This window comes from Cariama cristata, unplaced genomic scaffold (genome assembly GCF_000690535.1).
Source record: "Cariama cristata isolate BGI_N322 unplaced genomic scaffold, ASM69053v1 scaffold12881, whole genome shotgun sequence".
In the NCBI taxonomy this organism is placed as follows: Eukaryota; Metazoa; Chordata; class Aves; order Cariamiformes; family Cariamidae; genus Cariama; species Cariama cristata.
In genome coordinates, this window is record NW_009601070.1 from 5,250 (window position 1) to 32,868 (window position 27,619).

General features: G+C 35.0%; 1 protein-coding gene across 2 annotated transcripts in view; it reads right to left on the minus strand.

Annotated features, from left to right (window-relative positions):
* Positions 1 to 321: 321 nt before the first annotated feature.
* The window catches only part of ITCH (itchy E3 ubiquitin protein ligase), a 33,942-nt gene continuing 6,644 nt past the window's right edge, over positions 322 to 27,619 (minus strand). The window contains exons 4-23 of one of the 2 annotated variants that reach the window (XM_009710303.1): positions 26,775 to 26,912; positions 24,540 to 24,582; positions 22,295 to 22,464; positions 20,858 to 21,059; positions 19,464 to 19,559; positions 17,969 to 18,143; positions 16,926 to 16,992; positions 14,968 to 15,052; positions 13,445 to 13,573; positions 12,710 to 12,782; positions 11,672 to 11,743; positions 9,501 to 9,589; positions 8,668 to 8,827; positions 8,251 to 8,384; positions 4,714 to 4,854; positions 2,790 to 2,910; positions 1,935 to 2,039; positions 1,608 to 1,704; positions 1,153 to 1,225; positions 322 to 470 (exon numbers count right to left, since the gene is read on the minus strand). In XM_009710303.1, coding sequence (XP_009708605.1) covers positions 371 to 470; positions 1,153 to 1,225; positions 1,608 to 1,704; positions 1,935 to 2,039; positions 2,790 to 2,910; positions 4,714 to 4,854; positions 8,251 to 8,384; positions 8,668 to 8,827; positions 9,501 to 9,589; positions 11,672 to 11,743; positions 12,710 to 12,782; positions 13,445 to 13,573; positions 14,968 to 15,052; positions 16,926 to 16,992; positions 17,969 to 18,143; positions 19,464 to 19,559; positions 20,858 to 21,059; positions 22,295 to 22,464; positions 24,540 to 24,582; positions 26,775 to 26,912 — 2,270 coding nt within the window. In that variant the 3' untranslated portion in view covers positions 322 to 370. Of the gene's footprint in view, positions 471 to 1,152; positions 1,226 to 1,607; positions 1,705 to 1,934; positions 2,040 to 2,789; positions 2,911 to 4,713; positions 4,855 to 8,250; positions 8,385 to 8,667; positions 8,828 to 9,500; positions 9,590 to 11,671; positions 11,744 to 12,709; positions 12,783 to 13,444; positions 13,574 to 14,967; positions 15,053 to 16,925; positions 16,993 to 17,968; positions 18,144 to 19,463; positions 19,560 to 20,857; positions 21,093 to 22,294; positions 22,465 to 24,539; positions 24,583 to 26,774; positions 26,913 to 27,619 lie in introns of both variants that reach the window. The other variant, XM_009710302.1, reaches the window with a different exon arrangement.

A 27,619-nucleotide genomic window follows, 5' to 3' on the forward strand; every position in this document is an offset into this window, starting at 1 on the left:
AGTGCATCAGTAGCAAAAAATGCTACTAAAAAGGAAAGACAAAACTATTGGTAAAAATCTGTCAGTCATTAAGGACACATTCTAATTAATGAATGGTAAAACAAAGCAGAGCCCAAAGCTGTATCAAACCTCTACTTAGGTCATAATTCATTTGTAGCCATATCTGATTGCTCATTTGATTTCTGAAAGTGCTCAGTAGAAATCCAGAGTTAGTGTGGATAAAACCCCGGGATAACATCCATTTACTTACACATTAGTATTGTTAAATAAACCCAAGTCAAGTCTACTTTACAATGAAGTGTGCAACAAGCAGAAGAAGTGAAGAACATACATTGTGTTGAGTTCACATTCTTCAAGGTGCAAATTTTAGCTATTCTTGCCCAAATCCTTCTGTTTCTTCAATTGCAAACAACAGTTTTTCCTTCAACTGCTCATAATTCTTATAGGGTGGAAGGTCTAAGCGATTGAAACTGAAAATAAAGAAAAAACTTAAGTACTGAAAAATAATTAAATCATTACAAAAAGATCTATTATGAATAATGGGTAATTAAACTTTTTGCTGTGTAGATGGATACCTGGATATATACCCTGTGAAAAAGTGACTACTGACATAAATTTATATATCTCTGAGAGCGAAAGTTAGGAGTTCAAGCGCTTGAACAGTGATAGTTTTCCAGAAATGCAGTGTACCTGGTAAGAAGTTTCACTTAACTTTTCCTACTTGGTTAACTAGAGTCATCATTCACATTTGAAATATTAAATTTGTGTGTTTTTACTAACCACTAATACATGTGAGTAGAACCTACCTTTTCTCTAGGGAAGAGGGAGTGTGAATGTGGCTACTTCGCTATCAAGACGGAGTACAGTCATAACGAAAGATCAATCCCAACCTCCTTAGACAGTACTGTTTATTACTTTAAATTTTCAGTACTACATAAATCTATGAAATTTACAATGGAATCTACTCCATGCTGCAAGAGTTTTTCAGAAGTTTAGCTATTATTCAACAATAAAGTTTACTGGTATAACTTGGTGTTTGCTTTAACATAGTTTCAACCATTTAAGTATATTACCCATTTACTAAAATCTCCAAGTAGACTGTTGTCAGTAAAAACAGAACAATAGTAATATTCTGATTTGTTACATACTCACCAGGTATGACTTCTAGGTAACCAGTTTTCCTTTCCAACTTTTTCAATACAAAATTTTTGGGGTCCATTGCTCCCTGTAACAAGTTCAAATGAACAAGGTATAGGTCTAGCTACCTTTGTATCAGCAGGTAATACATTACAACTCCAGTACGAAAGGTGTAAACACAAGACAAGATTACCATTACTCACACAGAAGACAGACATCTGTCCTTCACTGTACAACTCTGTCTAGATCAAAGTATGCATGTGATGAAATGCAGAAATTTGAAGTGATTTTGAAACTCAGTACAACAGGTGTAAATATTCTCTCTATCTCTTTTTCCATCATAGCTCAAGTATATGCAGGACTTACAAAATAGTATTCAATATAAAATTAATTAAAAATGTTCATAAACATATAATCTGGTTCTTTTTAAAAAAATTATGCAATGCATTAGAGGGATTATTAATGCATACCCATGAGGTCGGCAAATCCTCCCACTGGTAATCTGCATGTTCCAGTAACAAACTGCAAGAGTCTCATTCTTTTCTCATTATCTATTTCTTTCACAAACTGAAAAATAGTAATTGAAATAAACATTTAGGTATAGATTTAATATTCAGATTTTCACATCATCATCCATAGATTAACAAATTACATGACTGTTACAAATAGCTGGATTAGCAGTAACAATTTATATTTACACACTACAGATCTGTTCCATAATTCTGACTACTGTTTACTAAGATATAGCTGTGCTCTGTAACTTCTGTTGGTCTAAGAAGAAAACAAAGTCTACAAACCTGCCAGAACCATACTATCTGTCTGCTGGTCCTGGTATAGTGCCGGTAGATGGTATGCCTTTGCCAGTCATTCAAATCAATTTCTTGCATTCCACATAGAAGCACCTTTAGGGGAGAAAAAGGGAAATAAACATGCGAGTACAAGTTAAGATTTTCCTTCTATGACTTCCCACAAAGCAAAACAGAACATCAACTTCACCCATACTTAGAAGCATCTGCAATGACACTATACTTGGTTTTAGTTTTAAACTTTATCCAAAACTTCTATGACAAAAAATGATGACTGCATATGAAGTGTATTTGGAGAGGCCACAAACTAGAAGGCACCTCTGTGATGAGAAGTGGAATAATTGCTTCCATGCAGACATTCAAGGTAGGAACAGTTTATCATTGCCCAGCCATACAATTCTCCACTAGGAACAGGATTTTTTTTTTAATGTTTTCATCTTTTTAAATTGAACAGATGCTTCAGAAAGTGTAATTTTGAGAGATCAAAACCATCTACAACCTGGTCCAATCTATATGCGATAATCCATTGCATATCTGGTTTTATCTCCCCTTCTGTCAAGTTACTAATTCTTTGAACACAGGGAAGTCAAATCACTGAGGATTACAAAAGCAATTTGTTAAGAAATTTCTACTGGCAGAATCTTAGCCTTTTAGAAACACCCAAGTAGGCTGGCAAAGAGGAAAGTGAAGGGAAACACACTAATCAAATAGTACTCCATAAAGTTTCCCTGATAGGCCCTATAAAACAGAGTTGTCAGTGAGTTCTGCTCTTCAAACATAACAATTGGAGTTTAAGTAGTTTATGTGTAACAACCTGGATCTAGCAATAGCCAAACAATCCTTTACCTCCAGTTCCTTCGCATCAAAATACTGCAAATACTGTTGTGGCAGAATTTCATTGAAGCCTTCAAAGAAAGCCTGTGTCTGCTCCTCAACACCTCGGGAAAGTCTCCATTCTGCTACTAGCCTGTAAAAGAAGATACAGAAAGATAATTTAAATGGCCTGTGCTAACCCAAGTCCACATCTTTGTTAGCCTATTTTGAGATGAACTGTAAGCTAAATTTAAAAAAAAAAAAATGGAAAGTCTGGAAAGTTCTGGGGATAGAGCATTGCATAATTTTATTAGTAACCTTCACTCTGTGCAAATGATTTTGTTTTTTCTTTAAGTTAAAACCCTATGTTTTCAACCATTCTGCTATGGAAGGTATTTTAGACTCAAAGAGGAGGCAGCATCTATTCACTGATTATATTAATGAGAGCACAGCAGTCCCTAGGTATTTGAAGGAAGAAAAAAAAAAACGCAGAGCTATATTTGTCTAATATTCTCCCCAGAAATCTCAGTCATTATCCATGAAAAGGTAAAAACTAGGTCAGTTGTACTGGTGAAGATAAGTAGGACTGCTAGCTTACCAAGAAACGACTATGTCCATTTGGAAAGTTCCATATTTGTTTCTGTTAATCATGAAACTTTGCTCTGTGGCAGAAACTCCACTCTCCATTAATAAAAGGGTGAAAAGCAGGCAGGAGACCCGAAGAACCTGAACCCAGGGAGAAGCAGATATTATGCTGAATTCAAGCCTAACCTGTCAGGAGAACTGGAGTCTAAAGGAGAGATGGCTATTTTCCGATTTCAGTCCTAGAAACTCTGGGGACTGAAAGCAGGAGTCAGAGTAAGGCAAAAGAATACAAGTGAAACTGGAATTCGAGCTCTCCCTGGGTTCCTAGAAACTAGGAGAGAATGGTTTTCTGTAGATCCTCTCCATTTTCAACCCCAATAATAATACTTTTCAAAACTACAAAATGTCAGTATATTTTTTCTGCAAATACTACCTTTTCTGTGAATCACTGAAATGTCTTCAGATTACTCATGCAATGAAAACAAAATCCACTCCCTTCTCCCTCGCCCCTTCCCGTCAAAGAAGCCTTGACAGAACACGTCATAAGAAAGGGGAAAATTCTACTGTGATTCAGTTTATTTCATGCCTGGAATGTGTGATTTTTATTTTTTTTTTTTCTTTTTTGCAAGCACATCCTCCAAGCTTACATGTTGAAGTTCACACCTTAAAGCAGAGCTTATGTACTGCTGCACATTGAGGAAGGAGGGGATATTTCAGGGCAAAGCACCTCAGTGTTCATATTTTTATTCTTTAATCACTCTTAGGCTCCTTCCCTCTTAACCTATTGCTTTAAAACATTCTGGTAGTGCAAACATAATCCTTCATTTATGACAATACAACTTATGACATCATTCATAACACATTACAAATGCCAAGACCTAATTACACTATAAGACCAGTCCAAATAAAACCAGTAGAGATCCCAAGTATCTTTAAAAAGAATCATCACAAAAGCATGCAAAAATGTGCTAAAGTGTAAGAAAAAAACCAAACATAAATGGCTGAGTAGAATATCAGCAGGGTATGAAGCAATATCATTCCAATAATAAACATGTGCAACAATTTCATGAACTACCTGACATTCACATTTGTGGTCACAATGCTCTGCTAAACTTAAATATCTCTAGGGAAAAAGTGGGTCTTCTACTAATGGTAATCTCTAGGAAAGGTGGATTTAAAAAAATTACTTCTATCAATATTGTTCTTTCAAATATGATATCCAAACAATTGCCACTTGTTGCCAACAACAGCAATTACTCAGAGACAGAATTTCAACAATGCTTCAAATTACATAGTTTGACAATCTTTTCTTGCTAGAACTAAAGAAAAAAAATGGAGATAAGAGTATTTTAAAATCTTAATTTATTCTTACCTAATGTATTCTTCTTTGTTTTCTTCTGTGACCAGAATGTTGCTACCATTTGGCTTCAAATCATGGCTTTTGATTTCACCTAGAATTTCTTTATCAACTGAGAAAAACATTTCCAAGCCACATTCTTCAATATCATTCTCTCTGTAAGGAAAAAATATAATTTTAAATAAATGTGTCAAGACCTTGTACTCAGTAGAGGAGATGGGTATGAAGAACCTTAAGAAAAAAAGGGTTGGAGCTAAATAATCAAGATAAGGAAATGTTCCATACACAATAATTATAGTTTTGCAAGAAGTACTGACTCATTTTACCAATGTGCATACATGAATTGTGCGCTCAAATAAATTCTATTCTCTTTATAGGCATTAATAGCCAGGAGAATAACAGGTACAACACTGTAATTTATATGTGGATATGTGTTTTTGTAAAGTGAAGAATCACCTGCATATGCAGAGGTTTTGATGACCATTTTCCCCCAAAATAAAGTGCTAAATCAAGGTATTTGTCCTGAACTGTAACACAGAAATGTCAGTCTTGAAAAAAATCACTGTGGTTTATCTAGCACCGTGATGCAACTGTGCTTCTGAACTTGATCTTTCTGAAATACATGCTATTGCATGAAATCTCAGATGAGGAGGGAAGGCTTTAGATGGATGGATGATGAAATAAAGTTACCCCTTCCTTTTAAAATGAAGGGTACCTGCTCTAGCTCAGTTTGAGCAGAGAGGTTTGACTAGATGACCTCTAGAGGTCCCCTTCCAAACTGAGTGCTTGTGTGATATTTTCGAAGTTGTGTGAATGACAGAAAAACAGCCACCTGATAGGAGAAACACCAAGAAATTTAAACTACTGAAAGCTTCCTGGAAAGTTATAAAATTTGCTTTTTTGGTGAGGAACAAAACTATGTCCGCCCTGACACACATGACATTTTTCAAAAATTTGCGGTCATTTCCTTAGAGGATAACTTCATCTACATTGCAGATAAGCAGGCTCAACTATACTAAACTTGAACTTTGGGTCTCTGTACATAGAGGTCAATGTGGACCCCTCAGAGGTCTGAATGTTCTTCTCCAGAATTTTCATATCCTTAAGTGTTTTTTTTCAAAGAGGCAGAACCTTTCATGGACTCTAACCTAGAAAATTTCTTTATCACTACAGAAATTGCTACTGATATTTGGGTCATATTTGCTTCAGACACAGCCTTCAGAAAAGTTCTTGTTACAGCCTTATGCCTCTCTATTTCTTCCATGGTAAAAAAAAAAAAAGGAGGGGAAAAAAAAAGGAAAAACCCAAACACTGAGTGCAGATCAATAAAAGCATATGTAGCCAGCACAGCTTAGTCACTTGAAACCTTCATATACAGCGTGAGACGTAAGAGTGGTTCTTGACAGTAAGTTCTGAGTTTTCTAGTTCCTTACTGCAGATGCAGGCTTCTCCTGTCTTTGACAAAATATTTCATTAGGGACTGCTGGTACCTGAGAATTCAGTCTCAGAATTTTCACACCAATAATCCATTGGGTGGTATCTGGCAACACTGCATACTTTGAATTAAAATGAGATGAAAAAGTAGTCTGCGATGTCTATGACAAGTCCCCATTTATTTCCATAGACAAGCGCCTAATACTGACATCCAGAAGCCTCTGTGCTCTCTTTTAGACCATCATAAATTACATACGCACCAAAAAAATCATATTTAGAATAAATGTAACACACTCAAACAGCATTGAAAGACCTCGCAATTATTCAGTGTTATAAAGAAAACCCATTGCTTTGAAATGTGAAAAGCGGTCAGGTTATGTGCCCTACATACACAAATGCAAAGATGTAACTATATCTACAGATAATGGCTTAAAATAACACACTTCTACTCTAGACTTTCCACAAAATATTAACAGATACTGCTCATAAGCTAAATGTCATTACATGTGCAATTTGTTACAATTTAATCAGAAGATCATTCACCAGTAATACCTTCCCCCATGATTTAATGCAAATTTCTTCCCCATAACTTGCATTTTTCAGTATCATATTTGCTACGTCTCTAAAACTCAGTAAGTCACAAGATGACAAAAAGTGCCCTTTAAAAAAAAAATACATGTATTTTCTGACTACGAAACAGATAACAGGATTCCTTATTTACAGAAATGAGGACTTAAGAGTTCTGAGAACTTTTCTTCCCTTTCAGGTCTCTGTTTCATGACATCTTTACTCAAATAACAACTGTTTTACGTTTTCCTAATGGAATTTTAACTCACTACATCTTTTAGCAGCACATACATTGAGTATGGAACATACTACTCTTCGAAAACAAAATCAGAATTCCTATCTCAATTTGAAAACAACTCGTAAAGCTGCTTTCCCCCCTTCCTTGTTATTAAATATAATGCTTCCAAGATTCACCACTACAGGAGATGACAATCTTGCCTTTTATATTTATTTCTGCATTTTAAAAAAATCTATCCTCACACCTTCTATGAATTTCTCAAAGCATTTTTAAAAAATATTCTGGTTTTGTATGATTCTTAAGTAAAATGTTTCATCACTCTAGTCACATAAAAAACTCATTTTTCTGCCAAATTGTTTCTACTATCACAGAAGCAAAAATTTTTAATTGTCTTTTTGTCTTTCCCTTCGAAATTTTATTTATTGTTTTTAAACTGTTGGGAAAGGAAAATCACCTGTATTATGAAACAAATGGTGCACATCAACCATGGACTACCAACATCCTGGAGTCCTGCTATTAAAAAATAAGTACAGAATTTTAAATTACTTCTTAAAGTATTTTTAACACATAATTCCAAAATAATTATGGTCTACAAACTCCAGATCCTTTTTACTTCCTGCTCAACTTTGAAGGAAGACTCAAAAAGAGTATAAATGTAGAATAGACAGATGACTGACAATGCATACATGGAAGGCTATACATAGGAATGGTCCTGAATCATTCAGCTTGGAGCAAAAAGTCAACAACAGCTAGAAAAATGCATGAGCATTAACTTCTTTAAAGCATTAAATCTTCAATATTAACCTTTAAGTCAAATTTCAGGTATGACTAACAGAAGAATTATGTGATAGTAAATAAACTACATTTGTTAACTTCACATTATTGTAGCACTAAACTTTTTACATTTTCTAACTAAACCAGGTACTAGAGAGAGAAACATTGAGTGGATTTTTGCTGATTTCTTTTAATCAGTTACCTAAAAAGTTTCAGTGGAATTTACTCGAGCCATTTTATTTGTAACAGTGTTCAAGACTGCCACATCTGTATAATGTCTAGCTAGATTTATTGGAAAACAGAAAAAGTGGAATGCAAGATGCTGTACAGAATATTCAATGAACCAGAAGGGTTTCTGCATTATCAAATTATTATTTCTGTATCTAAATCTACAGTAAAAATTCCAGTACTGCTCTGCAATTGATATATTATACTTCCCAGTGGGGTTTTCAGTAATAAATTTACACCTACTTCCTGGCATAAGTGAAAATCGTAAACATTGTATTGCTATTTCAAGAACAAAATCAAGTCAAACTCACTTTACCCAGATGAGAGAGTTGTAAAACTCTGGGTCAACAGATTCTAAATCCTTGAGTCCTACTGGCTTGTTTAGGATACGTTTATAGAACGGCAGGGAGAAACCCGTGTCAATGAATTTCCCATGGAACAAAGCCTGAGGAACATGAAAACAGACAAAATAATGCAAAGGATGATTAAATACTTAATTTGTAAAGATTCTGTACTCTGTACCAACAAAATCTGACAGCCAAAGAATTAAAACAACCTAGAATATGATGACTGCTAATATAGTGAATTAACTTATACCAACAGTAGTTATATCAAAACCCCTGATAATACTTTCAACTTAAAAATGAATTGTTTAATTATCCATCTGATGGAACAATATTTATTTATAGGAAAATTACATGAGAGCGCCTCTTTAACACTGAACTTACCATAGCAATGAATCTTCCAATAAATCGGAAGTATTTCAGATGGTCTGGATTAATATAAGAGGCTGGGTTTATCTGTAAGCAGTAGTTATCTTTCCCTGCATATTCAAACAGGCAATACATTGGATTCAAAACTTCATGTGACAATAGAAAGAACCATTCCCTGAAATCACACAAACAATAAAAACACATTTCAAAACAAATTAAATTAGAAATTACTTTAGTTAACTCATGTTGACTTAGAAACTTGTTGGCACATAGGTAGTCAATCTGACTTCATTATCAGAAAGTATGCTAGACCAAAGTGAAACCAAATTGAAACTCACACAAATTACGAATTAATATGCAAAGTTACAATGATATACAACTGTCAGTGGTTCTGATAAAAACACCCTTATCTAAATGAGCAGATTAAAAGTTTACTAGTGATTTAAACTTTAGGGGTTTAGGGAATGTTAATTAATATATGCACTTCTCGGTTACATTTCAGTAAAGACTTTTGACTTGAAAGGAGATTTCTATTCACTTTTTCAATAAACCTCTACTTTGGTATTAATGGTCACGCCACAGGCTTACTGTAGTTCAGTAAACTGTACATCTCTTTAATCAATGAGATGATTAAAGTAATTCCTAATGTGAACTGAAAATAATTTTATACAGTTTTAAGACATGCATACATCTTAAGGAACTGTTTTCCTCAGATACTCCAAGGAAAGATAAGGAATAAATTTCACTAACATTTTGAAAGCACTCCAGTTTAAGTATCTACTTTGGGGAAGTCTTCACACCAACAACTTGCAGAAAAAGATATTATTTGCCATTTCAGTTTAGTTTACCTTGCAACACCTCCATAATCTAAGCCTTCTTCACCAGGGAAAATAACCCATAAACGTCTTCGTAGATCCTGAGGGCTGAAGCTCATTATCTTAGTAGAAGAAAAACAACCAATTCTTTTTAAGAAAACAGCTATAAGCACTGGCTAGACTTACTACTACTTGCTATCAAGCAATATAGCATTCAATAATTCAGACCATAAAATGAAATATGAGTATGTGACGTAGCTGCTTATGCAATGTTCATGGAACTTGAAGCATTAGTGCAAACCTATTTCCATAGATTAAAAAGTAAAAGATGTAAAAGAGAAAGAAATAATAACTCTGAAATTAGAGATTCGGGATACTTAGGCCAGCAGCCTGTCTGTAAGTATATCACAGAAATCCAGCCAATAAATAACAGGCCCAAAGTGAGTAAATTTGCTATTTCTTAAATACCATACTGAATGGTATCCCAGCTACAAGTAATGAAGAGACATGATCAAGGACTCAAAGAAATACATTAGAAACAAAACAACAATAAACATACTTTTTTTTTTTAACTTTACGACTTAATCTCCTCAAAAGCATAATAAAAATCTAGCTGGTTGGTTGGTTTGTTTTTTAAAAGTTAGGAAGAATCATAGATGCTAAAGAACTTTACTAATGCTGGTTTTAATACAATGACCAAAATTGTAATTACGCTGATTTGGTCTATTGTTGGAGGTTTACATAAAGAAATTTCACATAACGCTTTTGTGTGTCCAAGAACCTTAAGTTTTTGTTTGTAATGACAGGCACAGAATTTGGGTCAAGATTTGCATTTTAAAATCTCTCCTAGATGCCTGTAGTAATCATCACAAAAAATTTTCATAACCCCAACAGAGATATCTGCAAATGATGAATGACTAACAAATATAAAAAATTAACTCAGGTCTTTACAATTATGGCATCCAAATTATTGATAAGGCAGCCTGTTTTCCTAAGGAAACTTAGGTTTGCTGATGGTTACATAATTACATAATCTATTTCTTGATTCTTTCCAGTACAGTATAATTTTATTACCTCTAAGATTATTGTGAAAGGACCAAGTGTAATTTTAGAAATAAGGCTAGAGCTAACTTCCAGTTACAGGATTTATTTTGTCTCCTTCTAACCCCTTTTATTTGAAGACATCACTTTTCCAAAAGAAAAGACTAGCCAACTGCACAATTTGTTGCTTCTGCTAAACCAATTTCCAGTAATTTGAACAAGAAAGTATTCTTTAAGAATATATTTGTCTCAAAACATACTATTCTATTTGTTCAAATTTCCTGGCTTGACACATCTGTGATAATTCCTACAAGAAATGAAGACTGAAGACATACAGGAACATTAAAAAATTCAGCTGGGACAGAGGAAGCTAAAATTTTCTATCTTCTTAGATAAGGTCTCCATTTTCTCAAGTTACTTTTAAGTCAGAAAAATACAGAAGCAGCCAAGAGGAGTATTTGCCAAGAGGAATCGTTCTGTGTACTTCCAAGTCAGTTTCTATGTATCTTATACTGACAAAGAGCTGCTTTTAGCTTCAATTTAACAAGCAATGGGAGTGATTTATTGCCACAATGAACATTCGAAAAGTAAAAGTAAAATTCAAAAGCACTTGAAAATATTGCATAGGAACAAATTTTAACCATGGTTTAGGTCTACAGATTAACAAGAATTTTACTACTAATAAGCTAAATAGAAGTCATAATTTTTATTTTCTTTTAACCATTTAGTTACTCATTTAAAGACCCGTAACACCCAGACTAAGATCAACTTAATATATTTTGGTACATAGCCCATGCTAATGTAACACACTGTTAGGAAAAATGTGCCAAACATAAACACAACATGAAAACTTCCTGAGAATAGGGAGCTGCTCTGACATAGTGCTCCCCTCGAAATTATCTCAGATTTTAAAGAATCCTGAGGAAAAAAAAAAACAAACAAAAAAACCCCCTGTCAGATGCATCAGTCTTTAGAGCCAGAATTTCATATTTTAGCATGATCCTTTAATACACAAGTATGAGTGTATCCTATTAAACTAATATTTTTTGGTAGCCTCACTTAAAATAACATTAACAAGATGTCAAAGGATCAAGAATGACGTGACAATAAATTTAATCAACTCAATTTTTCATGCCCACTACTAACATGATTTAATACAATACCTGTTGAAACGAGTCCTCGAATAATGTTTTTCTGCTCACTGTAATCTTTATGTGTTGTGGCATTGCCAGTTGCTGAAATGAAATTTTTTAGAGGTGAAGTGTACAATCACTTAAAGTTTCTAATACTGAGTTTGGACTGTCATTTGTTGTATATATTGTTTTAAGAGGTACAGTTGAATTTCACTAATCCATATAAAACAAACCCAGTAATCAAGATATTTGAATTGTAATTTACTCCAAGAACAAATTGCCTCCAATATTGGTATCTACAGGGAGGTATACAAGCCTCCAGATCCTGCTTAGAACAGGTTCAAATACTGTACTCTTACAAGACATCAGAAAACAATAAAAATCAGTAACATTCTAACTCAGCAAGGCTTTCTACCCCAGAATTTAATACAAAATTAGAAAATTTAGGTTAGTCTGCACAAAATTCAAAGTTGAAAATTAGGGTAGTCTCTCTGTTATTTTTCAAAGGATAATTCATTGACTCTTGAAAACTGGAACATTTAAACCTAAGACTTTTCCCTAAACACCAAGCTACTTAATCCTTTGATATACACAGAGTTTAGAGTACCAAGACTGACACACTCGAATTTGGTATTATGTTAGAGCACGCTAATGTGCAATGCAGTATATTCTTCAATGTTTAGACATGCACGTTCTGTGTCAAATGGCCTGCATTTTCTTCCAGAAGTATGTATTTGTGCAGAAAGTAGATCTTGTATTAACTATAAAAATACTGTACCTCCATATATTCCCTTATTATCAGCAGAAAAAAACCCACTATTCGAAATCCACCACTTAAAAGTAGCTAAATTGATGTTTTCCTTTATTCTATAATGTTTTAAAGTCATAGCTTACTTAGCTTTGAAGCTTACATGAGTTTATGAACTTCCTGTATTTACTCCCTCCTAATTTAACTCATCTTTAAGTAGTTTGATTACCTTTACTTGCAAGGCATTGAAGAGTTCATTTAAAGCACATAAGCAAAAAACCAAAAATGTGAACAAATATGCCTAAGAAATGAATCTGTACCTGACACCAGAATCTGAAATAATGGACCTTTGCCTTGAAATCACGCACATAAGCTATCTGGGGTCCATTGTCTCTGGAACCAAAAGGAGAAAAAAGTTTAATTTCAAAAGAGTTTTTGTAATGTAAGTAAAAGCCTGTAAATGTATTAGTTCTACAGTTGTATGGTTTAGTTGGCTATCTAGTTGGAAGATTCTTATTCACATTTTTTGATTTTGGGGTGTAATTTTCTTGTCTTTAAACTAAAACCAAATACTTCCTTTGTAAATTGTGGAGTGCATACACAGTACTTAAACAGTATCTGATTATTAACTGTAAAAAAGATTCTAACAATAAGAATGGGGTGACATGCAGTTAATTTCAGTTGGGAGTTAAATTCTGGTTTTAACTGCACTCTGGTTCCTAAAAATCAAAGAAAGAAAGGGTTGAGTGTACTTTTTAGAAGACAGACCAGTAACTGGAAGGAAGGGATCTGGTCATCAATAGCACTGATGAAGCTCATCCGTTACCCTCATATCTTACCTACTACTTAGCAAGAAGGATTCTAAAGCGTTCAAAACACTGCCTTCTTCAGGGACAGTTATCAGTGGATAAAAAACCAGAAAATTAAGAAGCATTACTACATGTAAAACTTTCTGCATTAAAAAACGTAGAAAGAGGGGAAAAAAAAACACTTTCAAAAATGATGCATGATAAGGTTCACTTTTGAAAACTTAGTATAATGTTAAAAACACTTACAGAGCAGACTTGCCCGTGCGGGGATCTATATATGTAGTGGTTCTTCTATTGTGATCCACAAAATATGGAATACCATCCACAGTAAATCGCATTTCCCAGCCCTCTGGTAAGGGTTTCTCATTTAATTGACTATGGATACAAGAAAATATATGGTAACGGATCAACTTAATACATTAAGTCAATTGAACAATACCCTGAGACAGTAAAAAATTTGGCAGATCTAGAAAAACTACAGATTGAGAAACTTTCCATTCAATATTTATTCTGCCTATTTTTTCCTCCTAAACTTTCATGTCAGCTCTCAATTAGACCAAAATGACTGTTTAAATAAACATTAGCTCCTTTGGTTGCACCACCTGGAATAATGGCAAATAGAAACTTAAGGGAAGAATGTAAGCAAGGGTTATCAATGTTTCCTCCACTGAAACAAAAGAATTTTATCTTCCATTAGGTTTTTACTCAAAAACTGACATTACATTTTAATAAGTAGCTTTTGGTACCTCATGTATAATCACAGCAGACAAAAAAGAATTTCAGAATTACAAAAATAAAAGAAAATGCAAATACTGATCTTGTATAATTTTTTGACAACTCAATTTTGGTATAAACAAAAATAGATCTCAATGTATTTGGAAGACCTGAGTACTGTCACTCCAAAGTGCTCTCACAGTGACTTTCCTCCATAGAACTACATTGCAGGACCATGTTTCTAACTGTGAAGCCAGCACATTTGGTTGTTATGTTGCGTTAAGAGTAATAGTGTTCTCCACACAGTCAGTTGCCGCAGATGTGACTGGGATGGAAAAGTTGTCATCTCTGGCTACAGCTATTCCCCTCCCCCTCCTCTTGCTCCTTCTCTACAGAGGACAGATGAAACTGCTTCACCAAATGGAAATTTTCATCTCAAACAGGAGGAGTTGGCATTGAACAACCTCCACTTTCAATGTCCTGCCTACATTCCCTACCTCAGAGAGTCAGAGTGACCCAAGTTGGAAATAAATAGTACTCCATCACTTTTAGTAGCGCCTCGAGTTTTCTTTCTGTCTTCTGTTTTGTTTGCTTTTTTCTTTTTTTTTTTCTTTTTTTTTTTAAAAAAAAAGGTGTGAGGATGGGTGCTGCTGTTTTTAAAGTTTGTCTTCTTTTTGTCTCTATTGACTGACCAGGAAATAATCAAATTCTTATTCAGGATCCTGTGCACTATTGCAACACTGTATGAAAGAAATCCCTCCCTCCGGCAATGATACAAATGTTTAGACATGCGTATCATTTATAAAAAGAGTAGGAGCTGTTCTGGGAATGAACTTACTGCTGTTGACCAAGACTTCCCTGGTAATGTTACTATTACTAAGTAATATTTTGACAGTTTCTGTTTGGTTAGTACCTTTTAATATTTTAATGGGCTATCTGAAGTTTGTGTAGGACAGTCCATGTTTGATATGTGGGCAGCATTTCCTAGCACTCAGTCTCACTACTTTGTTACATTTTCATTCCAGACTTACATGAAGCTGCAACCGATTTCTTACCCCTGACTCCTGGGATCTTCCCACTGAGTGATTCGTGTGTTGTGATTGACAAAATACACTCTGCCATTGCTGTCAGTTCTCTTTTCTGAAAAGACACAAAAGGACACCTGCTTAATGTATTGCTGAGACTACATCAAGTAAAATAAATAAATAAAATCAAATCAACACACTCTGTCACAGCCTCTGCTGTCTTCAGGTTTCTCTGTACCTCCTTTGACTCAAGTTTTTTTCACTTTCATTGACATTATTCCTTAATAGGCTATTCACAAACAGGAACCTGTCTTAATACTACTGACTGCAAAACGTCATATGAAACTGCACCATCACCTATCCTCGGTAAAAAGCTGCACTTAGTAGTGTTCATAGGTAAGTTCTTACTGTGAAAGGTTCAGCTATCTCTACCTACACTGCTTATACCAACAATCCTGACTGCAAGAGAAATTCTGGGCATCATAACAACAATATAAACATCTGCATGAAGGAAGTAGCTCATCACAGGAGATTCACCTTCAGTAGATTTACTGACCTACTACTGTTTGCACTTTTTAGAAAGGTTTTTCACTATTTTTGCAAGTTAAAAGTTTATATGGATTAAAATAATGATGTTGAAATTTCTGTCTTAAGATCCTTTACTATGCTATTTATTTTTCAATCGTAGGAAAAAAATTAATTGGAAGAAAGAAAAAATGTAAGCTGTTTTCTCCACAGGAAATTCCAGCTGCTTTGATTATTGTCACATACCTTACAAGCAATATAGACAGTAAACACAAAATAGGTAACAGGTGTATACACAAGTATCCAGAAAGTACAAGGGCTTCATATTCATATTATGAGCAGGGAATAAAAAATTATCAATGCAGTTTCCAAGAAAATACATTCATATTTTCTTTCAGCTAGTTCAGTGTATGCCCATGATTGAACAAAGCTTATGATAAATGTCCTGGCTTGGTCTTCTGTACCATTCTGCAGCTCTTTATGCAATTTTTATCTAGCGTTGCGAGAGAAACACAAATTTTAAAAACAGGCCAAAATCTGACTACCACAGGTAAAAAGCTTCAGTTTACATGAGAAGTCTGGAAGAAGACACACGTCTATGAGATTTACACTGACAGCAGAATTCAACACGATGTGTAAACTTAGTTTTGTTGTTTCCTGGGCAATGTTAGCCTAAAGAACTTTCTTTGAAATGTCATATATGTAATGCAACAAAGCACAAGTGTGGGGAACAACAATTTTATGGCATAAAATTGCATCAATACCAGAACTAAGAATCCACAGTTATGTTTGAAAAACAGACAAGCCAAAAACCCAGGTCTAACTCTGCCAAGTAATTACTTGCTTTAAAATTACATAATACTAAGAACCTTGCCTATGTATCATGAAACTTGAATTCTTATATCTGCTTTATAGTCACACCAGAAATTAGTTTTACACTTACATTTTTGTACACATCCCCCCAATTGTATTAATTGTAAATTGTTAACCCTGTAAAGTACAAAACCAAATTTATTCCAGGGAGAGGGGCAAGTCAAGAAGTGGTTAGTTGTCATTATAAAAAACATTTTCAGACCAAAAAACTCTCCAAGAATTGGCTTGGAGACGGAGTTAGGCGGTCTGATTTAAAGGGGTTTTGGAGTCTGATTTGGCAGGAATGGGATGGTTGGGGGGAAGCCTGCCTAATGGAAGTGGTAAAAAAAGAACATAATGTGAAAGAAGCTATTATGATAGTTACATGAAGTAAAACAGAATACTTTCTAGTTTCTAATCTACTTTGAAACTGCACGTCCTTGCCAGGACTGTTTTAACAGCATATTTGATTAGATTTAATTTTAAAAGATTTTTAATCCAGCTTTTCCTTTTAAAAATCTGGTCTAGAACAGCTGACAAAATAATTTGGCAGAAGTATGCTTTAATGTTTAATTACATTGCATTACAAAACACTTTCAAGTCAGTCTTACCCCATCCATGTGGCAGAGGGCCAAGAGGATCAAACTCTTTGTTCTGTGTGGATGAAAAGTCCTGGTTCTACAAGTCACACAAACAAATGGTGCATTAATGACTAGTCATTTGCTTTCCAGATGTTCTACCATAGCCATCATGAATTACTGAAGTGAATGCATTTTTGTTAATGTTACATATAAGCAAAGATGCCAACAATTTATTTTCCTCCACAGAGGAGGCCTATTTTACAGACTTTGGCATGCTTAATTAACTACAGTGCCAAGAAAATATTCTTCGCTTAGTATCCCTGCCTATGCAGAAGGGAAATTAGTACAGTAGCACCCAAAGCAATCAGAAAGCAAACCACTTCGTTCCTGCATTCAGTACAGTTCTCCCTACCACCATTTATGAGGTCCATTTTTATTCTCTACACATACAGCAAATTTAGAACCTACATGATTCTTGATAAACTAGTAGCATGAGTTGGAGTTATCTAAAGTCTACTATTCATCGGAGGCAAACAATAGATGTAAAATTCTGGAAGTATTATTTTAAATTTCCCTGCTTTTATAACATTCATTGTGCATATTTCATTTTACCCAAAGCACAAATTTATGTCCTGTGAGCTTGCTTACCTTCCAGGTCTTTGGCCAAGCCAATACAAGACACAATATAAATAAAGCAGCTTATTACTAAGCTGTAGTTTGTTTTGAACCCATGGCTTTTACCAATTTTGTACATAAATTTTACCAAATAACATTGCTTATATTCAGCTGACAAATAACAAACATTACGCTGCATGTGCTGCCTGTAGTCATTGCAAGGACATGAACTTAAGTTACCAATTATTACTTCCTGCCATGCTACACACACAAAGATAACATATTATCATAAACAGTAACAAAGTCTGGTATCTTTATGGGGGAAAAAGTGACCCACAAGCATGCCCAAAACCCAAATACGTATCTACTTTCAATATGCAGAAAAGAGACTAATAGGTTGAAAATTTGAAAAAGATACCTCTCTTCATAACCTTCATAGTCATCATTATATTCCTTACCCCATATATAAACCTCTGATTAAATTGCTGCATAGCTCCTTGAAGCTGACTGCGCTGAAGCTGCCACTGCTCATAATTTCGGACAGACTCTAATGTTGGTCTCTGCCACGTTGTTGTTCTAGTGAAGTGGTCAACATAATAAATTCTCCCCATGTTGTCAACTCGTCGCTCCCAGCTTTTAAAAAAATTACAAGTAACAGTTCTCAATAGCAGACAATTTGAAGGGCTCAGAAGCACTTTCAGGCAAACAGGCAGTATGTTGGAAGTGGATATAAAGCATGGGCTCATCAGCAGACTTTTTTTTTTACTCCTTTTACCCTCCACTAAAACTATGTAAGAGCTAAAATTGTTTGAGGAGAATCACTTTTACTTTGTTGCATACTATACCAACTCAGATTCATTCAATTTACTGTATTTTCAGGATTTTTTGGACTAGTTTAAGAGGTACACAAACCACTGTCAATACTGTGCTGCCATTACTGCATCTATCCCACCCAACCCATAAGACAATAGTCTGCTGGTGTCTCCTAAAAACCAGCAAAACCCTGACAGTTTGGGTTGTACAATGCAACATTTCCTCACACTCTAATTTGGAAGAAAAGGAAGGTGTTGGCATTGGGTTTAGTTTTTTTTGGTTTGGTTTTGGGTTGGGGTTTTTTTTATTGTTTTCAGTTCATATGAAATCAGTACTATTTACAAAACTTGAATGAAAACACTACCATTCTAAGTAAGTTTAAGTAATACACTAGCCAATCCTCTCAAAGAGTTCTAAATATATTGAGTATGACAAGTGGGTTCCCTTTATGAGATTGTCTGCCAGTTTTTGTTCTTTAATATCAAGTTCTCTTTACTATCCCACGTTTTTACTTTGTAATTCCATATAGCATGTGAGCCACTTGAGTATGAATGAAGTACAACAGAATAATTCTTACTTTTTCTTACATTTTTTTAAAAAACAAGAAACAGAAGAAACGTGAACACCGCTTCCATGTAGAGACTAACATCACTGGCTGTTCTAACAGCTGGAAAAGCCTAATAACCAAAGCTGTTTTATAAGAGCATAGTAAATTAGCAGTTGGGAACCCTGAGACAAGATCAAAGGACTGCAAATGGTAACCTCAGGATAAAGAGTTAACCAAGGGCATTCTTGCTCAAGCTGATAGTTACCTCAATCCCAAAATACTTTTCTGTAGTTTTGGTTCTTTTTTACAGTTGGAGGTGTCTACCTTCTTTAACTTTAATCCATTTCTCAGTAAAGATGCACTTCTTAATATTTGACAAGAAATTCAGATTCTGTTATTTTTGACATTCAACTATTTTCCATACTACGTACAAAGCATTTTTGCAGAACTCCTTGGAGACAACCTGGAGCAACTGTTCGCACTGGGTTTACATTTCTATTTACAAACGTGCTTTCCAGCTTTAGTGAACTGTCAGTCAATTTCTGAAAAATCCAGACATATCCTAGACAATCGTATGACTTATCCGGGCCCACCTTGGAGGAAGAGGCTCTGGCCGATCCCACGTTGTTCTTTTTTCTACATGATCTACATAGTATACTCGACCATGTTGGTCTACTCTTTGCTCCCAACTGAAAGTAAAACAATATTTTTTATTTTCCTTCAGATCAAACTACTCCAACCATTCATCTACAGTATAAAGATGAGAAATGTTTGTTTTCATTAAATGCTTATTTCTAAATAAAATGCTTGAAACTAACACTTGGTTCACGAGATGCATCAAAATGCTGTACAATATACAGTAGTACAATGTCCATATTAACAGTAATTCTGTGTCAACTAGAATACAAAAAACATTCTACATGACCACCTTCAATTTCTGGGAAAGTGAAGCTAAAATTCATGCCTACGCATAAAATTTTAGCAAGCAATTAAGCAAAGTTTTGTATTCAATATTAAGTATATCAATAACCTGTTGAACAGAACCATCTGTAGAGCATAATCCCCTTTTAGCATGACATTAATTCAATTTAAATCCTCAAAATATGCAAATCTTGCACAGGTCACATATATGCAGAGTTCATCATAAGGGCACTGGTCACATATTTTCTGCATATGCAGCACTGGAGATACTGACTTACCCCTGGTACTTGCATCAAACATATCATGAGGAAAAAAGCATGCTAATTTGCCATTTCTGTTGAAATCAAGATGGTAAAGCAACAACTGATGTTTTCAATAACACTTTTATGTTTCAGTTATCCTGTAGGCAAGCGAGGTAATTCAGACCTCTCCTACCTTTTGGTTGAACTGCCTGCAATTCAAGGCAGATATTTTACCAATTACACCATTCACATTGGAAAGCTTTTGCTTTTCTTTGCTCAAAGAGTCCAGAAACTTTATTTTTTTTTTAATTTTAGAATCTAAATGAGAACTTTGAGGCAATAGACCAACCACCTGGCAAATGCCACATACGCCTGAATCATCACAGTGTGCCCACAGTACTCCCATGAGCTGCAGTAGGAAGTCCAAAACTTCAGGACGTACTGCAGATTATGTATTACAATAGCAGCTTTTCTTATTATTATTGATACCAGTATTTTACTAGATGACTTCATTTTAATTTGAAGTCAGCAAGCTGTCACAGTATTTAAAACTTCTGTGTTTCACTGACTTGGGAATGTATGACAAGTATCAAAAATATCTGAAGGATTCATTCTTTTCTTGAATAAACTGTGCTTGAAGGCCTAGCAGACAAAACCATTATGAAAACTTCCAAATTAATATTGGGGGCGATTCTTGTTATGCAGCAAAAGGCAGATGTTATGAATGTTTTGTTACACATACTGTAAGTAAAATAAAGCAAACCCAAACCCCACCAAAACAAAAAACCACAAACAAACCCCCCCCCAAATTATTAAAGTCTTACCCAGGTGGAAGAGGACCTTGACTGACTGGAGTAAGTGCCTGCGGTGGAGAATTTACTGGCTGGACTTGTCTTGATACTGGAGGAGTGGTGAGTGCAGCAGTTGCAGGAGCTGTTGTTGCAGCTGTTGCCCCCTCAGGGCTCTGTTCTGAAGATGTACTTGCAGCTGTACCTGCCAGTGATCCTGCACTGGCTCCATCATTTTCTGTGGATGTGGATGAAGGACCATTTACACTTGCTACGATGTCAGAGATATCAAAGATAGAAGAAAAAAAGCCTTTAACTGAATTTATTGCCAATCTATTCGAGAAGTTGTAAATCACAAATGTAAATGTGCAAGAACTGGTATTTCAGAGTGCATGCATACAGTCACATTTTACAGCTTACAAAAAAAAATCTACAAAGCAATTTTGTCTCACTTTGTAAATGCTTTAATCCAAAAACTGCCATCACGGGCACAATTTTGATATTTCTGATGAATAAATCATATTTACCAAAGCAAGTTGTCTGCATTCTGTAAACACTAAACCATTATAAACAAAGAACTACTTTCTTGCACTGAGTTAATTATTTTCCATTTATGATTTTGAATAGTAATTTAAGAGATAATAAGCATAAAATTTTCAAGAAGAGATTTGACATTACATGGAAAGAAACTGTTGTAATGGGAAGGGAATACATACATTCTTTAAATGTTTTCAGTTTCTTCTGAATGCCATTTGGTGGGTGGGATTAAAAGTTGTATACAAGTCAGGCCTTATTACTGAACTACACTGGATTAATCTTTTTAAGTAATTGCTGTATTGCAGTTTCGCACCCAGACTCAGCATTTATCCATTGTAATAATGAGACTACTGAAACAGACTGCAGGGTATGCGGGTAAAGGAGTTACCCTAAAAACACCAAGTAACTTTTCAGGACTACTTGTCTTAAAGTTTTGTAGTTTTTAAATAATCAGATGAAATTTTTTTTAAAAAATCTATTCATTTCAGTGCAAAAGAGTAATGAATGTTTTAAGTGCTGCTATTTCACAGGATTTAACTAGAATTGCAGAAACAAATAACTAGTCTTTCAAAACCCAATAGTATCAATTTGAGACAGTTCTGTGAGTCCTTCAGTAGATTTCATCTCAAGCCTCAAACTCAGTGGATGTCTTAGTGCAATAGTAGCATTCCCTTGTGTTCTTTTGGTCCCAGCTCCACTGTATGTAGCAGTATCAGTGCAATCATAACTTAGCACACATGGAAACAAGAAATCTCTAATAACAGGAACAATGATCAAACAACACATACTGAATGCAAGCTAAGAAACAGTCCTTCAGAAGTTACTTGCCAAAGAATTTACCATGAAAAAACATAGTAAAAATTGGCATTAGAAACACCTACATTCATTCAAAGAGTGTGCAGCTTTGAAATAAATGCCTGGCCCTAGAATACACACCAGCTACTGAAGTGGGTCTGCGGGGAGTGGGTGGTGGTGGTCTAGAAGGCCTGGGCGGTCTAGAAGGTTTGCAGTTTCCATTTGTGAGTAATGGCGAATCACTGCCATTAACAGTCTTGTTTTCACCGGGAGCAGCATCTTCACAGCTTTCAAGGCCATTTGAGTTAGTTCTTTGGCAGAAACAGACAGAGAGGAGAACTGTTCTAATAGTGTATGGATGACATTAAACTGTATGGAGGACACTAGAATGTAACAGTTATGACTAGGTGAGATTCTTACATTCATAGCAATTATAAAAATACATACATCTGTATAAACATACTAAAAGTTTATCTCCTGAGGTATATGAAACCTCAACTGATGAAAAGGTTGTGAAATAGATGTATATAACATCTGTTACTGAAATTTCATCTTTCATTTCCGAACTCAATACACCTGCCTTTAGGCCCAGGCTCTGGATTTTGCTGCTCAGCTATTTCTGCCCATGAATCCCCCTTCTCTCTAATGAGATGGGAAGCTGACTTAGACCTGAGAACAGCCTGTGTGCACTTGCTCCACAGGGCTAGCATATGCTCAGAACACACAGAAGGCTTCAAATGTTCAAAAAACTTAATTATGCATACACCAATTTTCCCCCTAAACTCAATTCTGGAAAGCGCTGGAGAATTTAGGACTCAGCATTAAAGTTTTGATCAACAGTTATGAATGTAAGCTTCTCAACTATATAAGAATTAAGGAACTAAATAGCAGTACTCACCCATTCTCTACTGTTCACTTATACCTAGCAGTGTATAATTCTGATATATTTGTAGCTCCTTAAGCAGAGTTACAGGTACATCTTTACTTCTAAAGCATTTTATTTTTTGAATATGTTGAGCAAAATAAAAAGACTGTCAACTAAAATTCTAGTGAATTCACAGGTCAAGTACATAGGCCATCAGTAATAAAACCATAGGTTACGGTTTCAGTCCAGTACCTCTAAAATCACATTCCTTTAAATGTACACAAAATAAAAACAAGTAGGTAAGCCTAAGCAAATCATAAGTCATAAATCAAATAGGATCATTTAACATTTGACCTTAATATAATTGTCAAACATGCTTTTGATCTATATCAGGTGGGATAATCATAATTCATACTGTACCACACCAATCCCAAAGTACGTGACTATGAAAGCATGTACAAATCATTAGTGATCTGAAGTTTGTAAGAGCTATAGCCTAGGTTTTCCTCAGTCCCAGAAAGCATGCTGCTGTTGTTTGAACACTGAAGTCAAAAGTGTAACCTTTTATCTTTAGTGTATTTGACTAGTTCGTTTATGGTATAACAATGCATATCAAAACATTATTATAGATGTAACAATAACCACTGCTAGATATATTCCAGATCATTTACATGATCCTCACATTGGACCTTTAATGAACACCAAAAACCCCACTGGTTGGTACTAAAACTAAACCAGCTATTGTTATTATTATTCTATTGCACACTCAAGCATTCTGAATACCCAAGCATGGAAACATTCTTCTGAGCATGAAAAGGGAACAGAACAAAAATAAACTTTCATGTGAAGACTTTAGATGACATAGTTAAGAGAGTTATGATCTATTAAAAAAATAGTGAAATTTAACTTAGCTACTCCAGATGTCATCCAAGACTGTTGTGCATTGTACAGTTCCCTAAAATACTTGTAGTACTGGGAACTAATTAAAGTGGCATGATGCTCATTACAGGTCAATCCATCAACTATGTCACACTTTTATCCTACCAAGCAGCAGGGTACATAATCCGATATTGACCTTAAAAGATTGCAACTGCTAGACAGCTTTTGGTATCTTCTTAACAAAGCTAAATATAATTCTGATACCTTCATGCTATAAAGCAAAGCAGTGTAAAAATAACGAGCATCATTTATTAACCAGTTGGATTTTTTTTTTTTTCATATTTTACTTCAATTAATCATTGGGAGATGGATGAGGAACACTAAGTGAAAAAAACAAAAGATCAGTCAGGTATGGAGGCAAACTGAAGCTAGATGATGGGGTTCCTATGGAAAACAATTTAATATGTGAATGTAGAATCGTACTGAATTTTTGTTTATGACATGCTCAGATCTTAACAGATATTGTTGCAGGGCATACTCAGAAATTTTTCAGTTGTCTTTATAAAACATGCAATTCCTCTTTCGAAACTGCAAACACTAAAAGGCAGTATAAAAAAAAAAAAACAGGAAAAAAAGTCTTACCGTGTATCATTCCTTACTTTGGAGCTATCATTCTGTGTTGGACCTTAAACACCAGAAAAAGACAATAGAAGTATAAGCAACATTCTGAATCATTTCCAAAAAAGAAGCAGTCTTTAATGCTCACAGTTCTTACAAATGTGAAGATGATACACTACGTGCTGCTTATCTACTGTCTTACTTCAAAACTGTATACATTTTGCATGTCTTTTTATACATGTGTGTGTATACTTTTTTTTTTTAAACCACTGCCTGTGAGTAATATATTCACCCTATGGAAGATATAACAGGATATAATTTGACTGTATGAATATTCCCAAACACACACAGTTCAGTAACATCGTCTCCTGTCTTTGTAGCAGTACCAAGCAATGTTCTCCATTCTTCAAGTGCAGCTGCTTGTCATATTTCTCTCCCTTTTCAATGACGACAGGCAGAGCAGGAAGGGCAACAACTTCTCTAAAATCTTCTCTCTGGTTGGCTAGCAAGCAACTGCAGGGGCTTTGTTTTCTGAGACTCTCTAGCCTGGACCCTTCCCTTTCTCTGTAAATTATTTAGCATAAAGGCATTCAAGCAGGTACAAAATATGGCTGTACTCCAAAGAGAATTATAGCAGCTCAGCCTAGATTTGCAAACGTTTTGCAACTGCTTATTCAGCCAGCTTGGAAGTATTTGCCTTTTGTGCCAGCATTCGCAATACTTGAATACACAGCACAGAACTGCTCATTCATGTAGACAGCACAAATGCTTTATTTCCATAGAATTAAACAAATGTCATTAACAAAGCAATCAGTTATCAATTCTGATAGGAACTATGTACAGATCTAAGCCAAAGACAAGAATGTAGTCACGTAAAGGCTTATGATTATGTGCTGTTAGTGGGCTGTGCACGGAAGTGATTTTAATGCCAGAAATAGAAATCTTAATTTAAAAATCTACTCAATAAACAATGTATTTGCCTGTAAGTACCTTTAGCCTGTAGAATAAGAATGTGTTCGATTACTTTAAGATATAACTCTTCCCTCATGTGCTCCAGTCCTCTGATTACTTAGAAACCCTCTGCTGAACTTCTGGCTTGGTATGTCAACATGTGTCTTTACTGTCAAACCCAAAACCACATATAGTACTCAATTCCACTACCTGCACACCTTTTTCTACTTGCTAGCACCGTTTTTCTCAGTAGGTGAATTTCAGGAAATGGAAGATAGCACAGATGAAAACCAAGTATTGCATAAGAGGGAAATTTGTTACTTTCACTAGGCATTTCTATCAACACACCTCAGCCCTGCTCTACAAGCCCCACACAATCCCACCATTTTGCTTTTATTTACAAAAAAATCCCACACCATCAGATCATGTGATTGATCCTTTTAACAAGACACAAAGAAAGATGGACTAAAAGCTTTAAGAAATAATGGTTACAAAACTAGTGTGTTAATTGAATTTTCCTATGACACTTAGGTGGAAACTCAAAGTAACTTCCTCTAGTCCTTTAAAAAAAAACCCCAGAAGCCTAAAAATTGCCTAGTTGCTACAGCAGACAGTCTCTCCAATGCTGCCTTCTGCAGAAATAATCTATCTATATTTCTACTTTGCAATGCAGAATACCCTCAAAAATGCTCTGTTGTCTGTTCTATACCAATGGAATTAAACCCCCTTACTTTTTATTTTAGCTTAATTACACATTTTACATGTAATCAAGGTTTTCAGTTAAAAAAATCTTACTAGTTATCTGAAACTGAAGACACCAACTAAACAGAATAGCGGATCCCTCTGCTTAGCACTCCACAAGGAACAATATCTATGAAAACATTTCTTTAAATGAGGTATTTTAAGAAAATAAAATTAAAAAGAGAAACCCATGTCTCCTAGTGAACAGAATATGGATGATGATGATATCAAACTAACTTATTTTATATTCTTTTCTGTTTATGATGTTATTAAACATTCATTGAAGCTAGAGGCTTTCATTAAAGTTTGGGATTGATAGATGTAAGTTAGCAAAGTCCAGAAAACATAGATGCTGATCTTATTTTCGTTACAGTAAGGCTGAAAATCCTCACTGTGGACTATGACTCCACCTCAAATAAAAATGTATGAGTTCTGGTCTCTATAAACAGGAAGTTATAGAAACTGCTGTTATTATGATTATTAAAACATTGTGTTAAAGCTTCCAGAAAGAAAAGTTTTGTATACCAGATATGTGTAGAGAGCACATTTAAATTGAAAGTTACTTACTTCTTGCACTTGAGGCATCACCATTGGTTAAGAGCTCAGGATCTACCTGCATCCCATCTAGACAAACAGACAAATCTCCCACCACTTCTGCTGGTTCTCTGTCACCAATAAGATGCAATGTCACCACTACTTGCTCAACTGAAAAAGTACAGAAAAGAATGGGAGTTTATTTTACTACATGACAAAAAAGTGCATTTCATTCAAGAAGCTAATCACAGACCACAGTGATCAAGGGAAAAAAAACACCCAGAACTACAGCTCTGTCTCTCCATAATTTTTTATGTTTTCTGTGGTAAAACTAATCATTTCCAGATGTCAGTAAAAAGTTATTTCTACAAAAAGGGGAAAAATGGAGCATAAGCTTGTTGCTGCCTAAAGAAAGGATTATCATTACAGCCAAGACCGACTCTCACATTTCTGCCCACACTTCTAAAGCAATATACCCATCCTCAAAAACCTATAGTTAGGAAATGTAATTCTTCATTGTACAGCAGGTATCAATGCTATCTTCTGATTAAAATATTCCCCATTTATCTAATGACATCAAGATTCACATTTAGAATGTTAAGATTTTGCATCCTATCCCCAGACCAAAGGTATTTTCAGGGTAAGTAACTGTTTTTCAGTGAAACAGACTGTAAATAAACATTCTTGATTAAATGGTTTGCAACAAAATCCAGTGAATTACAGCAGGGTATCTGGTGTCATACAGAACAATGTAGTTACCCAAGGTAATTTTCACCCAGATTCAAAAAAAAGGACAGTAACAGTCTGTCAGGAGAACAGCTTATTAAACTGCTATCAACATCCTGCATTTACAATGCCCACATCTGAAAGTCCAGAAG